The sequence below is a fragment of the Drosophila pseudoobscura genome, chromosome 3, assembly GCF_009870125.1.
Source record: "Drosophila pseudoobscura strain MV-25-SWS-2005 chromosome 3, UCI_Dpse_MV25, whole genome shotgun sequence".
NCBI lineage: Eukaryota > Metazoa > Arthropoda > Insecta > Diptera > Drosophilidae > Drosophila > Drosophila pseudoobscura.
In genome coordinates this window covers 9,004,714-9,017,683 of record NC_046680.1, presented here as the reverse complement: position 1 = coordinate 9,017,683, position 12,970 = coordinate 9,004,714, and the positions used below count along the sequence as shown (strand labels likewise).

The 12,970-nt window shown below is 45.6% G+C and overlaps 1 protein-coding gene and 1 long non-coding RNA gene across 3 annotated transcripts; one reads left to right on the top strand and one right to left on the bottom strand.

The window, feature by feature from the left end:
* Positions 1–5,144: 5,144 nt before the first annotated feature.
* On the bottom strand, positions 5,145–9,384 carry LOC4803976 (prominin-like protein). Of its 2 annotated transcripts, XM_001360576.4 has the most exons (10): positions 8,816–9,384; positions 8,609–8,756; positions 8,408–8,536; positions 8,148–8,335; positions 7,924–8,088; positions 7,735–7,865; positions 7,341–7,676; positions 7,174–7,286; positions 6,109–7,117; positions 5,145–6,037 (listed from the first exon to the last, which is right to left on the bottom strand). In XM_001360576.4, exons 1-10 carry the CDS (start codon positions 9,189–9,191, stop codon positions 5,750–5,752), a joined length of 2,883 nt encoding a protein of 960 aa, XP_001360613.4. In that variant the 5' UTR covers positions 9,192–9,384; the 3' UTR covers positions 5,145–5,749. The 2 variants fall into 2 exon arrangements, with proteins under 2 accessions (XP_001360613.4, XP_033234186.1); XM_033378295.1 differs by lacking the exons at positions 5,145–6,037; positions 6,109–7,117 and having other exon boundaries at positions 7,174–7,276; positions 8,816–9,383.
* Positions 9,385–10,235: 851 nt separating this feature from the next.
* On the top strand, positions 10,236–12,200 carry LOC26533342 (uncharacterized). Its single transcript, XR_001452138.2, has 4 exons — positions 10,236–11,231; positions 11,302–11,406; positions 11,498–11,592; positions 11,670–12,200. It is a non-coding gene; the product is annotated as an uncharacterized lncRNA (long non-coding RNA).
* The last annotated feature ends 770 nt before the right edge of the window (positions 12,201–12,970 follow it).

The following is a 12,970-nucleotide window of genomic DNA, read 5'->3' as shown; positions in this document are numbered from 1 at the left end:
CATATATATAGTTCGTGATTGTTTCCTGAGTGAAGCCCGCAAATGAGTTTGAAATTAGCCATTGAATTGGGTAATTAGATGGATGGCTGGCTCACCGGCACCTGGCTGCTGTTCACTTGGCTAAATTAGAGCTTGAGTCTGCTTGGGTCGGCACTTTAAAATATTTATATTTGCTGCCATGGAGGTGGATGGTTAGGAGAAGCAGAGCACACATGGCGTATGCGTTATTGTATGCGGCTGCTGCCACTGTTGCGGGCCACATACGGTGTGTGCATGATAAACAATAACCAGGAAGACAGAAGCCCAGGATTTATGCTGTCGTTCGGGAAACGATCCCCTGCCCCTGCCCCTGCCCCAATCCACCCCCTCCACCCACTCTCTGCATCCGCGTAGCATATGCTATGTGTATGCAATTATGCGGCAGATGCTTGGGATTCTGTGGTGGTCTGACTCTCGCTGGCTGGCATGACCGCAACAAACACGGTAAAACACACACAGAAACACAGGCAGAGAGGGTATATGCGTATATACTATGTAAATATGTATGCATAATAGTATGTTGGGAAATGCTAGACTTTTTAGCGCCCTCACTTTATAGGAGCCGGAACACCTTTGACCAACTTTGACTTTGGCGCTTACAAAAGTTATAATTAAGCTGGCCATAGGGCAACGGGCGAGCAGAAGTTTTGTGCCAGTTTAAGGAAAAGTGCCCTAAGGACGGCAAAGGTACGGGAATTTACTAGCCAGGAATAACTTAGGAGTAGTTGCAAGTATTCAGTAAAGGTAAACAGATTTAAAGCCTAGAACTAGTTTAGAATAGACTCGGTTCTATAGTTTTCTGTTCACAAATTCATAATGACTTCTCAAGTATTTACAAAATTCTCACTCAAATAAGTCTAGCCTTACTGCCACGTAAACCTGGTCCCATTGTAATTAAATCCCGTAATCCGTAATAATTCCCCAAACACACAAAATAACACAAGACTCGAGCAAAACAACAGCACCAACAGGAACAAAGCACCAGCGACGACAATGACATCTTAACCACAAATCATAATTGCGTATAATGTTTATTAACTGGGCCATCAAAGGATGGGGGTGGGTGGTGGCTGCAGGGAAGGGTTAAAGAAGCACGCTACGGGGTACGCAGGAACAGCGTGAGATGCTCTGAATGCTTCAATGGAATCCAATTAGCGTATTTTCTCCACTTGTGCGGTGGCACGCTTTGTTGGTGCTCGTTGTTCTGTATACACTTACAGACGGAAGGTATACTGGCTTTAATGAGATGAGAAGAAAGCTGCCATTGGAAAATAGCGCAGTTAGAAAGTCTGGAAATCTATGCTCTTTTAAGCTATAGTCTAATCAAATGTTCTATGGGTCGGGTTGCGTGGGTTTTCGTGAAAGGGTATCTCCGAGTCAAGCGGGAAGCGCTTGTGCTCAGTCGGTGTTTCCGCTGTTTGCTTTAATTCACAAATTCACAGTTATCATTTTGTTTGAAAAACGCACTCGCTTTTTCAAATTAAATTACACGCAACTAATTTGTTTTCGTGCGCTTCTCGTCGTAGTGTGTGTTTGTACAGTAAACAGCAAAGGATTCACCGAGTAAAGGAAAGCTGGAGCAGAATTTGCTGAGTGAAATGGAATGAGTGAATGTGAAGGGTGCAAAAGAGAACATGAGAGATCTTAAATTGTATTTACTCTCGGCATCGCTCGTGTTGTCTTTCTCTTTAATTGTTTAAAGTTCGTTGTAAACGATTCAGCGCGCTGCATGTGCTGTTTTTACGATTTACCGTTGGTTGTTGTCCACTGTCTGTCCTATAGGTGTGGGAGAGTGCTTAGGGAGAGAGACAACTCGCTCAGAGAGGATCAAAAGCGATAAGAAGAAGAAGAGCGTTCCTCTGCGGCAATGTGCGTGGGTTAGAAAGGGAAAGAGCGTGTCTTTGGGAGAGCATCAATTTGCAGGGGCTATTAAAAGGGGTATGGACAACAGTCAAAACCTCACCTTAGGACAATAGTCGATTTGGTCTTCAAGGTATATAAGAGCAAGAGGTGGATTTTACCTTGTAGGCGTTGCATTTTCTGTGCCGTTTTGCCTATCGTTTTCCTCCCATTTTATAGCAAACGTGTAGATTCCGTGTAGTCGCCGTGTAATTAATTGGAGTCCTGCCCACACAGTTTCCCCGCGGAGTAATTTGCTGTTTGACGCGTCGCAATGGAAACAGATTCGAATTCCAATACAATTTAATTTGAACATTCATATTCTCCCGCCCTTGGGCAGCTCTATTGCCAGGCTGGTGCTCAAGTGTTTGGCAACTTGGAGAGATGGATCTGGAGGATCTGTCATCGCAGGAAGTCAAAATTGTGGATCGCAGCAAGCATTTGGGTATGGAACACATAGAGGAGCTCCATGCCGCTTGTGTGGTTTACGAAGATCGGCATGGATAAAATCCCATCGACTTTGAGCATGGCTTTGCCAATAACGATAAGACATTGTGTTGTGTTGCTTCGATAACATTAGATGTAAAGGAGAGATAAAATGGTCACACTGTGAAAGACAGTAAATGACATAAAGAAAAACCCAGAGCTTACATATTTTGATTTAACCTTCACATATCTACATGTACACTAAGATCCCAGCGGAGGCGCATGTTTTTTGTGTCATGGCGTAAAGGATCTTGAAAAATAGAGGAATAATTTCGGAAAATTATTGAAAAAGTGTTTAGAAGGAAAATCTGCCGGAAAAGTGAAGAAAAATGTTGTAAAAATACGGAGTCGTGATGAAAAGTTGTGGAAAAAGTCCGGACAGCCAAAATATAAGGAACAATTAAAAAAAATTGCAATGTGTGAAAAAGGATCGAAAAAAGTCAATGAATCGCCTGGGCTTCCAGCATTCATTTAAGTGGAAAGAAGGCGAAGAATATGCAACAAGGAGGCAAGTAGTACAAGCCGACAAAGAGTGCAAGGCGATATGGGCTAAAAGTGAATGAAAGTGATTGGAAAAAATAAGAGTAATGCAGGAACTACACGTATGAAGAGCGGAAAGCAGACAGCAACAAAAGGAAACAGCAAGTAATTTTCAATGCCACACTATCGTATTACACATAGGAACGGGAGAGTCTTTCTGCTTTTGTTTACTGTTTATACTGTTTTTCCAGATTTGTTCGTACATTTTTGATTGTTTTATAGCGGTACTCGAAGAATATAGGGGTGCATAAATAGTGAAAGATACAAGAAAACCGAAAGCGAAAAATGATAGATAGTGACCATATCTACCAGATTACCAAATCGGATCCTACGCCTCCTACGCGATTACTCAATCTTTCCCTCTCTCTTTCACACACTCTACCTCGTGCAGTGTGCGCGCTCTGGCAGAGCGGAGCGGTATAGTATATATAGATATAGTATCGGGTATAAAGGTAGAGTCGCGGGCTTGTTTTTGATTAGCGAATTTTTTCTGGTGTTGTTTCTTAGCTAATAAGCAAATAATTTATCACCACTCCACTAAAGGGGGAACCTCTTGAAATTCTCAAAGGTTGTTATTGTTAAACGATTGTATTCGGATTTCGCAAAGTTGCGATCTTCAAAAGAAGTAATTTGTATGATAGAATTTGTAGTAGTAGATGCATGACCAATCACAAATGGTATCCTCTAAATACAGGACGTATTGCATACGTATACTCTGCAGTAGTTTTCCATACTTTCGGATATACATACTATTTTGTCAATGCGGTCTCAAGGTCTCACCCATCAAGTACTTTTTCACCTGGCACTAATATTAACAAGAAAGTATGGGAAATAAAAGAGTAAGGGACAGGGACAGAGACACGGACGGGGAGAGAGCAAGGGACCAGGTAATTAATAGGATTAAGTACCAAAAAAGCAAACACAATTGGCTGTGGCTGCTGCTGGTCTCCTACGCAAACAATAACACAAAGCACTCAGCTTTCTGGAGCCTTTTTGGAGGCAGGTGGGCTCTGGCTCTGCCTCTGCGGGTGGTTCCTTCTGTCCTTTTCCTCAAACATCATTATATAACACACACTGCTACAGAGAGAAAGGGAGCGGCGGTGGGGCAGGGAGGAGTGTCTCGGATGTCGGCACCTAACACGCTTTAATGCAGGTGATTAATTGCTTTTGAGGTTCGCTGGTCCGCTGCGTGTTGGAAATTTTCGAAAATTTCATTAACTCTTGTGTAGAAGTTTTCTGAGCTTTGAGCTTCAGTGTTTTGTGGGTGGGTGGGGGGTGGAGTGTGTGTGGAAGGGCGCTTCGGATTGGGGTGGATCCATCGTCTGTTTGTGAGTGACTTGTAGGCAAGCATTTCTATTTGGCTGAGACGCCAGGCTAATTAAGTTAAAGCATACTGCCTGACAGCTGCACCCCAGCCCCACACTTTCGAGCCAGGAGACTCCCTCACGACTGAGGACTCAGCACTCGGGACCCCCACCGATTCAGCAGCTTCTGCTAATGATGATGGCAGAGACGGGCTTTAAATTGTTTTTGATTTACTTATTTCCGCTCTGATAAATTACATTTGCCGACGACAAAGTTCACTCGACAGTTTGGCTAATGCGCAAACTTTTCGCGGCAACTGTGTGCGCTGTCTGCCTGTGTGCGTGTCCCCCACGTACCGGGGAATGGAAGTGGAAGCTAGTCATGAATTTGAATAATTTATTCATATGTTGTGTGTTGTGTGGCTGACATTCTGTACATCGTGTCCGCTCGTCTGTCAGCGGATTCGCGGCCAAACGCGCTTCTCAAATGTAAATTTAATTACCTTCGAAGTCTATCAAATGGCCATTTGTCTTCAGCCACTGCTTTTTTACAATATTTTGTCATTCATAGTCGACTTCTGGTACTAAGCTCCTTCAAATAATCTCCAAGTACACATTTCTTGCTAAAAAAGGGACAGAAATTCTGCTTCTGTCGGCCGTTGTAGCTGCTGGTCGAAAGGCAACAAATTTGTATAATTTATTTGCTGAGAAATGTCATCAGAGATTTCCTTTCTCAGGAGGGGTCAACACAGAGTTGCTTTGATTGGAAGAAGGGGCCTGGAAGAATGGTATCGTACTCCCCACTGCCAACGGAAAATGCAACCCGCTTGGCCGCTTTCCATCCTTGGGAAATTGTTGTATTAAAAATGAAATAAGTGGATAAACTCGTCGAGTAATAATGGAATTTCTTGAGTTGAACAAACAAAAATGTGAACAGAAAGAATCTGGGAATGGTTTCTGTCCAAGCTTTTGCCCACGTTAAAATATTTGAAGAACATTCCGGGAAATTTGTAAATCCCGTACATCGAGAACGCTAATTTTTTTCTGATGGGATCTGATACGCATACGTATAACCATCGAGGTAGTGGCTGTGGGCAAAAATAATGCGATTACCTACCACAGCAATGAATTTTTAATGTGTGTATTTTCCATAGTAATCCCCTAAACAGATGCCACACACACACATTCGAGTACGATTCGATATGTACATTGTATGAATACATATGTCCAATTGAAGTATCACTCCCCCTATCCCCTCTCCTTGGCCACCAGAAGAAGACTTCAGGACTTTTTTCTGGCGGAGCCGCACTTTGAAGGTTCTGGGCCATAGATTATTGGGGGTCCTAGGCAACACAGCAGCTTTTCATATTCTTTTGCGCCATGCGTTCGCCCTCAAGGATACACACCCACACCCAGAGCGCCGAATATTTGATCTATTTTAAATATATTTCACCAACAACAACATGGGGTGAGCGATCCCTCTACTCTCTCTTCCGCTTGCTGTTCTCCACATGCATCTCCGCCAGTGCTGGCTGGAGCTGCTGCAAATGCCTTGGGGGGCGGCCAAGGCCCACGGGGAAATCAGAACCAGGCGGACGTGGGGTGTACTCTGGTCGAGCTGTGCAGACTGGACATTTGTGGCCATCGTCAGCATCTTCCGCTGTGGCCGCAGGGTATATTACAAGGTACAAGCACATCAGACGATGGCATACGAAGAGTATCGGCAGGAAGAGCAAGGAGCACAGCAGCAAGCCCAACCAGGCGCTATTCTGCAACGATAAAAATAAGACAACGAGAAGATGGGCTCGATCAGAGTATTGGCTGGGATGTCTGTACTCACCAGGGGATTCACCAGGCGCTCACAAACGTAATTAATGCCCCGATGGTAAATGTAGGCGAGAGGCTGGCAATTTCCGACATTCTTGTTGGATTCAGTAATTATCATATCTATGTAGTCGCGGATCTGGCTGTTGATGGCGTCGGTAAGATTCTGGGCAAGATTGTTGATATACTCCTTGCCTCGTCTTTGGATAAACTTCTCGGCCCTTATTATCCCGTTGAGCAAGACATTAATCGATTCGCCAAAATCTAAGTTTTCGTACAAAATAAGCTCACTGATCTTCTTAACTTCGTTTCTCATTTTAAACGTTGTCTCAGTTAGTTTGTCGTTAAATTGGTTGTAATATGCTTCGGCATCAACGCGACAGTTATGAAAGGCCACGTGGCAATTCCAGTAGTAATAATGGTAGGTGCCTTTGGTGGTACCTGCAGAGTCGGGCGTTGCGCCATCTTCGTACGTCCAATAATTAAAGTCACTGACAAGGGCTTTTTCGGCGACATCCCCCATACCGTGAATTTTATCTAACATGGAGTTAGACGTATATTGGAGGCACAGAAATGGTAGGTATGAGCTGGCGTGGTAGGTCGAGAGATTGCCGTCACGCATCTCACGAAGTAGCGTTTTTTCCTCCTCAGTCAAGAGGTAGACCCTAGATAGATCGTCGGTAAACTTTGTCGATTTTTCGGGTTCATTGAGGAACATAGGCAGGCGTGTCAAGTCGTCGACATTGAAAAGATTATTCGCTCGCAGCATGTGAAAGATGGACTCATTTGCCTGGCAGCTCCCGATGGCATTCGACATACGCATGGGAGGCAATGCGAGATCCCCACCTGCGGGCGACAACAATCTGTTTACATCGAGCTCGGCGTCCAGCTTCCGAAAGAGTGTATTTCTATCGCCTTCGCTCGTCGAGGAACAGACACCCTCATAAGTAACCAGACCGATGAACAAGTGGAACAGTCCAACCAGCGTAACGAACGAGTATATACAAAATATTATAATCATTGCCCTGTAAAATGCAGAAACATGAAATATAATGACGGCTCTTTATCTCCGCGCACTCACATTAGCAGACAGGAGGCGCCCGTTGACTTGCTGCAGAATCCAAGTCCACCAGCTGCCGTCCGACTTAGCCCGAAGCAGCCGCACACAAGGCCCGATATCAGGACTATAATAAGCTGCGATGGAAGCATAAGCGAGGTATAAAGCCAAGGACAGGCAAGTTTACTTACTATGACGATTAAGACGTATGTGAATTTGAAAATATGATCGCGGTTTTGGCCAAACTGGTCGTAGACATCGCCGTACGTCTTTGTCGCACGTGTGGTATTGGCGTGGATGTCAGTAATCACAGCCTCAATTATGCTGCGTATTTTTGAGGCATATTTAAAAAGCACATCACGTCCCTTGTCGATTTCTCGCTGCAATGGCGGGATGATGAGTGACATCTGTTTCCGGATTTTGTCACTAACTGTTTCTAGACGAGCAAAGGCCCTCTTTGGTATTTCAAAATACTTCTCCTCAATAATCTCCTCGATACCCTCCACATAGACAGTTGTATTGGGGATCTAAAGTAGACGTAGTCAATAGCGGTAGTGTGTCACGTACTCAATGGTAATAAAATACCTGATCGTAGTGCAGGCATCTCGCATAGCCAAGGAGAGGTATCATGTGTACAAAGTGGAAGCTTCTGCTATGACTCGTTTGACATAAAACACTGGTTGCATAGTATAGGTCCCGCTTCAATCCTCGAAGACCTGAAAGGAGCGGATACATTCGAGTCCTAATTAGGCAACGGGCTATTTGCATAGTTACAGTCTCGATATTGGGACCCTTCATAGCGTAATTCCTTCTCCAACATATCCAGATTACGCATGATGATTAGAGCCTCTGGCATGTTGTCCAAGATGCGCTCCAATTCAGTCAGCGCATTACTGTCGGATGTATCCATGAGATCCAGAAAGATGTGGGTATCTGCTTCTACAGACGCCGGAAAGCAGGTCTCAAATGCGGAAGGCGCACAATTTGAATGAACTTACTCTCCAATAAATCGGTTAAGTGCGTCTCCAATTCCATAAAGTTTTTCAAAAAAAGATGCGTGATGTGATCAGCCACATCTTTCAAAAAGACGCAGGTGTCCTCGCTGCCGCTACGCATTGTCATTGAAGTATCATCAAATCCCCGCTCCAAAAACTTGTTCGATGCAATCGCAATATAGGCGCCAAGGCTGCGGACAATCCGAACACATTACTAGGGCGAGAACACTTAGATCCAGACCCAGAACCAGACCAAGACTCACCATAGGCCCAAGATAAGTATCGCTAGGCATATGCCGCAACAGATGCGCCGCTTGAAGTCCCTTGCGACAGTGCATGCCGGACATCCCTGCTTGCACCGTCGACAGCAGCAGAGGCAGCAATAGCATACACTGCAAATAGGATAGGATACCAATAGGATGCAAATGCTGGGTCTTCCTCTCAGAGCTTGAGTCCTCACTTACCCAATACACGGCATGAGAATGATGCCGGCCAAGAGGAATATCACGAAGAAAAGCAGCAACCAGTAGCGAGCCAGCAGATCTGACCAATCGTTTTCGTTCACCTTGGGGCCCAGAGCCACCAAGTCATCGTCCAGTAACATAATGTATTCTATAGCACAGGATGGTTATAGCCTCGGATGGTGGAGGTTGTTCGTGGGTGATACTCACTCTGTGGCAGCGCCGGATCGTCGGTTAACACCAGCTCAAAGAGGCTGTGGGTAATATTGACGAAGAAACCCAGGGTTTTGGTTGGTGCGGTTAGATCCCCGGTGTAGTTGGTACGCCCCTTGTACTTTGTGTACTCGGCAGAAGGCCAGTGCAGCTGTCCAACCTGTTCGTGCGTCGTGCCATGGCCCGCGTAGCCTGCGCGCCACCAGGATGGGGTTCCTTCTTCATCACCGCCTTCCACATTCGTTGTGGCTTCGCTTGGACCTTCATTTCCATCGGGCTCCTGAGCCAGCACAAGCAATATTAGTGACCCCAAAACCAGACCGTACATCGAGCAATGGGTCTTCGCCCATCGCCGATGTACCGTCGCGATCATCTTGTATCAACAGAACCTTCTCGAAGCGCAGATCCTTTCTTTGTGGGTTGTGTGAATATAGAAATGTGGGAAGCACACCTTAGCACTTGTTGTGTGGACCAGAGTGATATAGTTAGGGCTATACCCCAATGACAGTTAAATCGGAAGCTGCTTTGGTTTATCTTGCACAATCTGTTGCCGATTGCACCTGAGACACACAATGAATTTATCCATCGATGTTGGATAAACTCAGTCTGTGTGAAGACAAAGAAGATAACTCGTGACAGTATGCAGCAACACAAAAGAAATGAGTGCGAAAATCACGATCAGCTCAAGACTAACTAAGAGCAGGCGAACCCAACGTTGTAGAGCGTTTGTTGTCTCTTTCTAGTGTTTGTTTCTCCGACAGCCGAGAGAGCGCGCTGAAAGCGGCCGACGTCACCTTATGACTTACCCATGCCCTATCGCAAGCTAGAGCGCGAAAGAAAGAGAGAGAGTTAGAGCACGAACACGAAGAGCAGCTTAGATGCTGCGCTGCCGTAACGAAACGAAGAAGGCGATATAAAGAGACGAAAGAGCGTCCGCTGCAGTGCGTAAGCATATGTATGCAGTGCAACAACAGTACTATTTACATACATATGTATGTACAGTGGGTAGTGCAAACAGTGAACAACAAATGTGTCTTACGTGGGGCTGGGGAATATTAGGCTGCGAAATGCGACAATTTGATTTACATTTTTTCACACTAGCTGTAACCTGCCCCGCTTCGCATAAATTGTGGTTTCAGGGATAAGAAATGAGGAACAAAGCAACGCAAACGTTTCATGCAAGTTTAATTTGACAATACTTGGGGGTACACAATTTTTTTTGGCTTGCCGACACGGAACCACGCAATGTTCCGTTCCGTTCCGTTCCGTTGCCTGACTCCCGCCATATCCGTCTCCCGTTACGCCTCTTGATGCTGAGTGTATTACTCACTCGTAAGGAAGCCCGCTCCCAGGCATACTTATTCGAAAGCCGACTTCTCGATCCCTCTCTGTTGCTGTTTCCTGCGAACGAAAGAAGGTGAAGCGTTTTGCTCCATACAAATCATTCCTTGATACCTTTCTTCTTGTTCTTTAACTCGAAGATATCTTCTGCGTCGCGATTCTCAGGAGATTAATTAGCCCTGGAGTGCTCAACGTTTCCGATTCTATATATAGTATAGGCTATTAAAAATGCTCTGTTCTTTGTACTATACCTTTTTTCTCTCAGTGCATACACAGCCGCTCCCCCCCTTGAGTGGGGGGCTGTAATTGGCGTTACTCGAGAGGCTGGCAAATGAAAAATGAGCCCAGTTTGGGGCCCGCCCGAATGTGCAAATAAATAAATAAATAGCTCAAAGGTGATGTCAAGTGTCGATTGGGTCACCGAGAGTAGAAATTCGATTTTTAGGGTACCATTTGTTGGAGCAAAATTGGAGCAAAGGATGCTCTTTGCCACAATAGTCCCGGCCAATTAAAAAGCCCATAAGTAGTGGAAATAATGACAGCAGCCCACAGATGCATTTGCCAAGTGTTAGTTTCGGGCTTAATTAGCTTGGCCAAGGGGGCCAGCAGCGGCGGCAGCAGCAGGAGAACTTGAAACCGCCAACGCTTTGGCCATTTGAAACTGTCAGCGACAGGCAGCACCGGACAGGACCCGACATTCTGGGGGCCTGGGCCTGGGCTCCTGCTTGTGGGTCGACTGCTGCTGGCGGCGGCACATGTCCACAAAACGTTGTAATTTATTAGCGGCAGTGGTCCACCCACCCCCCTGTCCGGGCACTGGTCCACCCACCCCCCCTGTCCGGGCACTGGTCCTACACACGCACCATGATAAATGGCATTTATATTGGGTTACACTTGGCCGACACACTGGAGGAAACACTTTTGCATGCTGTAATTATCAAGGATTCGTTCACATTCGCCACGCCCTCCGCCCCCCGCCCCAGGTCCTGCCACTTCTGCGTCCTTTCTGCTGTTTGCTGGCTGCCTTTTCAGCTTTAATTGCCCCTTTTTCTGGACTGTAAGCTGACAAACGGTAATTATTCACCCTAATATGACATTATTTATGCACATTTAATGCTAATTTTTATGTTGTGCTTCTCTAGCAATTTGCCTATACATTAGCTGTGCTTAATGCTGCCAAATTTGGAGTATTTGAAAGTATCTGGGAGGAGCTGGAGCTAAAGCTGGAGCTGGCGAAGATCGAATAGGTGCTCTGAAGGACCAAGAGGAAGCCGATTGATTGTCAAAGTTTATACTCGTATTTGTTTGACTTTTCACCTTTTTCTCTTTTACTTCCAGTCCTCTCAAATTGGGAGCCATCTCACGCACTAACAAGCGGTGGATAATACAGGAAAATCTGAGAAAATGGAAATAAATCTCTCTCTCAGATGCTAGTAAGTCCTTTATTGATATTTTACTTGGGTGTGATTAGTCATTCTCTCTTTTTATTCATTTCTCCCTCGCTTTGCAGCCCTTGGCACTAATCGGAATTTGGAAACCAATCAAAGAGCGCTTCCGATTCCCTCTCCGCTTACCTTTCTGATTGATGACCTTCGGACGACGACAACCCACCCCCACCCCTCCGGGAAAGTGTGGGGCGTGTGGAATATATTGACAACTTTGATCTTTTTAATTTCTGCCCCTGGAATTTGAAACTTTTTGCCGACCAGTTGTCACACACATTTGGGAGTCAAGTTGTCAACGGCACTGTTGCCATGTTTCCTCGTGCCTTTGCCCTTTATTATTATTTTTTTTTTTGTTAACCCACCCCCGGGGTCCGAGGAGAGGGGAGTAACAGGAGCCACGCAGGTGGCAACTTGTCGCCACTTTATTAACTGTCAATCTGGTTGGCATTTTTTGCGCTTTCGTGAGCTGGAAATCCAAAAAAATGTAATACTCTTCCAAAGATAGGGAGTCTGAATTAGGTGTCGAAGAAAATCCTTGCCTACAGAGATTTGATAGACGATCTACTTGACAATAAATTTATGTTTGTTTTGCCTTAGTCTTAAGAGTTTATTTCGCGGATTATTGTAAAGTTTGTGATCTTCCTTTTCCGCCTTCTTGTAGAGTATTTGAATTTCCTCTTGCCACAAGGCACAATTTTTTTTCATTTATTTGCTGGCTACTTTAGATGTTGTTCCTCGTAGATCCTAGATCCTGACAAGGTACACAGGTACTGCCAGAGCCAAGAGCTTGATTCTCAGACTCGTATGTGTCGCCTGCTGGTGATGGGAGGACAGTCCTCCTCTGTGCCTCCCTGTCCCTCGTGTCTGTGGCACATTCTGTCACTTTCTCTGTTGCGCCTCACGGAACATGGAATTTAATATTTCCTGTCAACGAAAAACAAGAACAACACTGAAAATTTGAACATGATAAATGTGTTTTATTTGGGGACCCAGAGAACTTTCACGGCTCCTTCCGCTGCTGCTGCCCCGTCGCCCCGACGCCCCTCTCCATCTCTGAGGCTGCCACGTGGGTGTCGTTTTCCTGCTGGGACCTGGCACAGGGATTTGTTCAACACGACAACAACAGAGGCAATCTCAGAGGTAGAGGCAGAAGCAACGTTTGTGCCATTAACCCAGTTGCTGGCACGAGTTTTGTTATACTATATGTATGTGCTTGCAACATCAAAGCATCGGAGCGACAAAGCAGGCGACTGCCCACGATAGGGGGGGGACACCATCAATGCATTCTACTCCCAAGGGCCCTCGGCATTGGCCGCCATGCAACAGAAAAGTTCTCGAGTGCATGACACAATTGTGCGGACAGTGG

Bases quoted from the DNA above. Each gene is read 5' to 3' on its own strand.
- LOC4803976 (XM_001360576.4), bottom strand. From the start codon at position 9,191: ATGATCGCGACGGTACATCGGCGATGGGCGAAGACCCATTGCTCGATG. The intron at 8,537-8,608 runs GTAAGTGAGGAC...TCCTATTTGCAG, and splicing joins ATTCTCATGCCGTGTATTGG to TGTATGCTATTGCTGCCTCT. The intron at 7,677-7,734 runs GTATTTTATTAC...CGTCTACTTTAG, and splicing joins GATGCCTGCACTACGATCAG to ATCCCCAATACAACTGTCTA.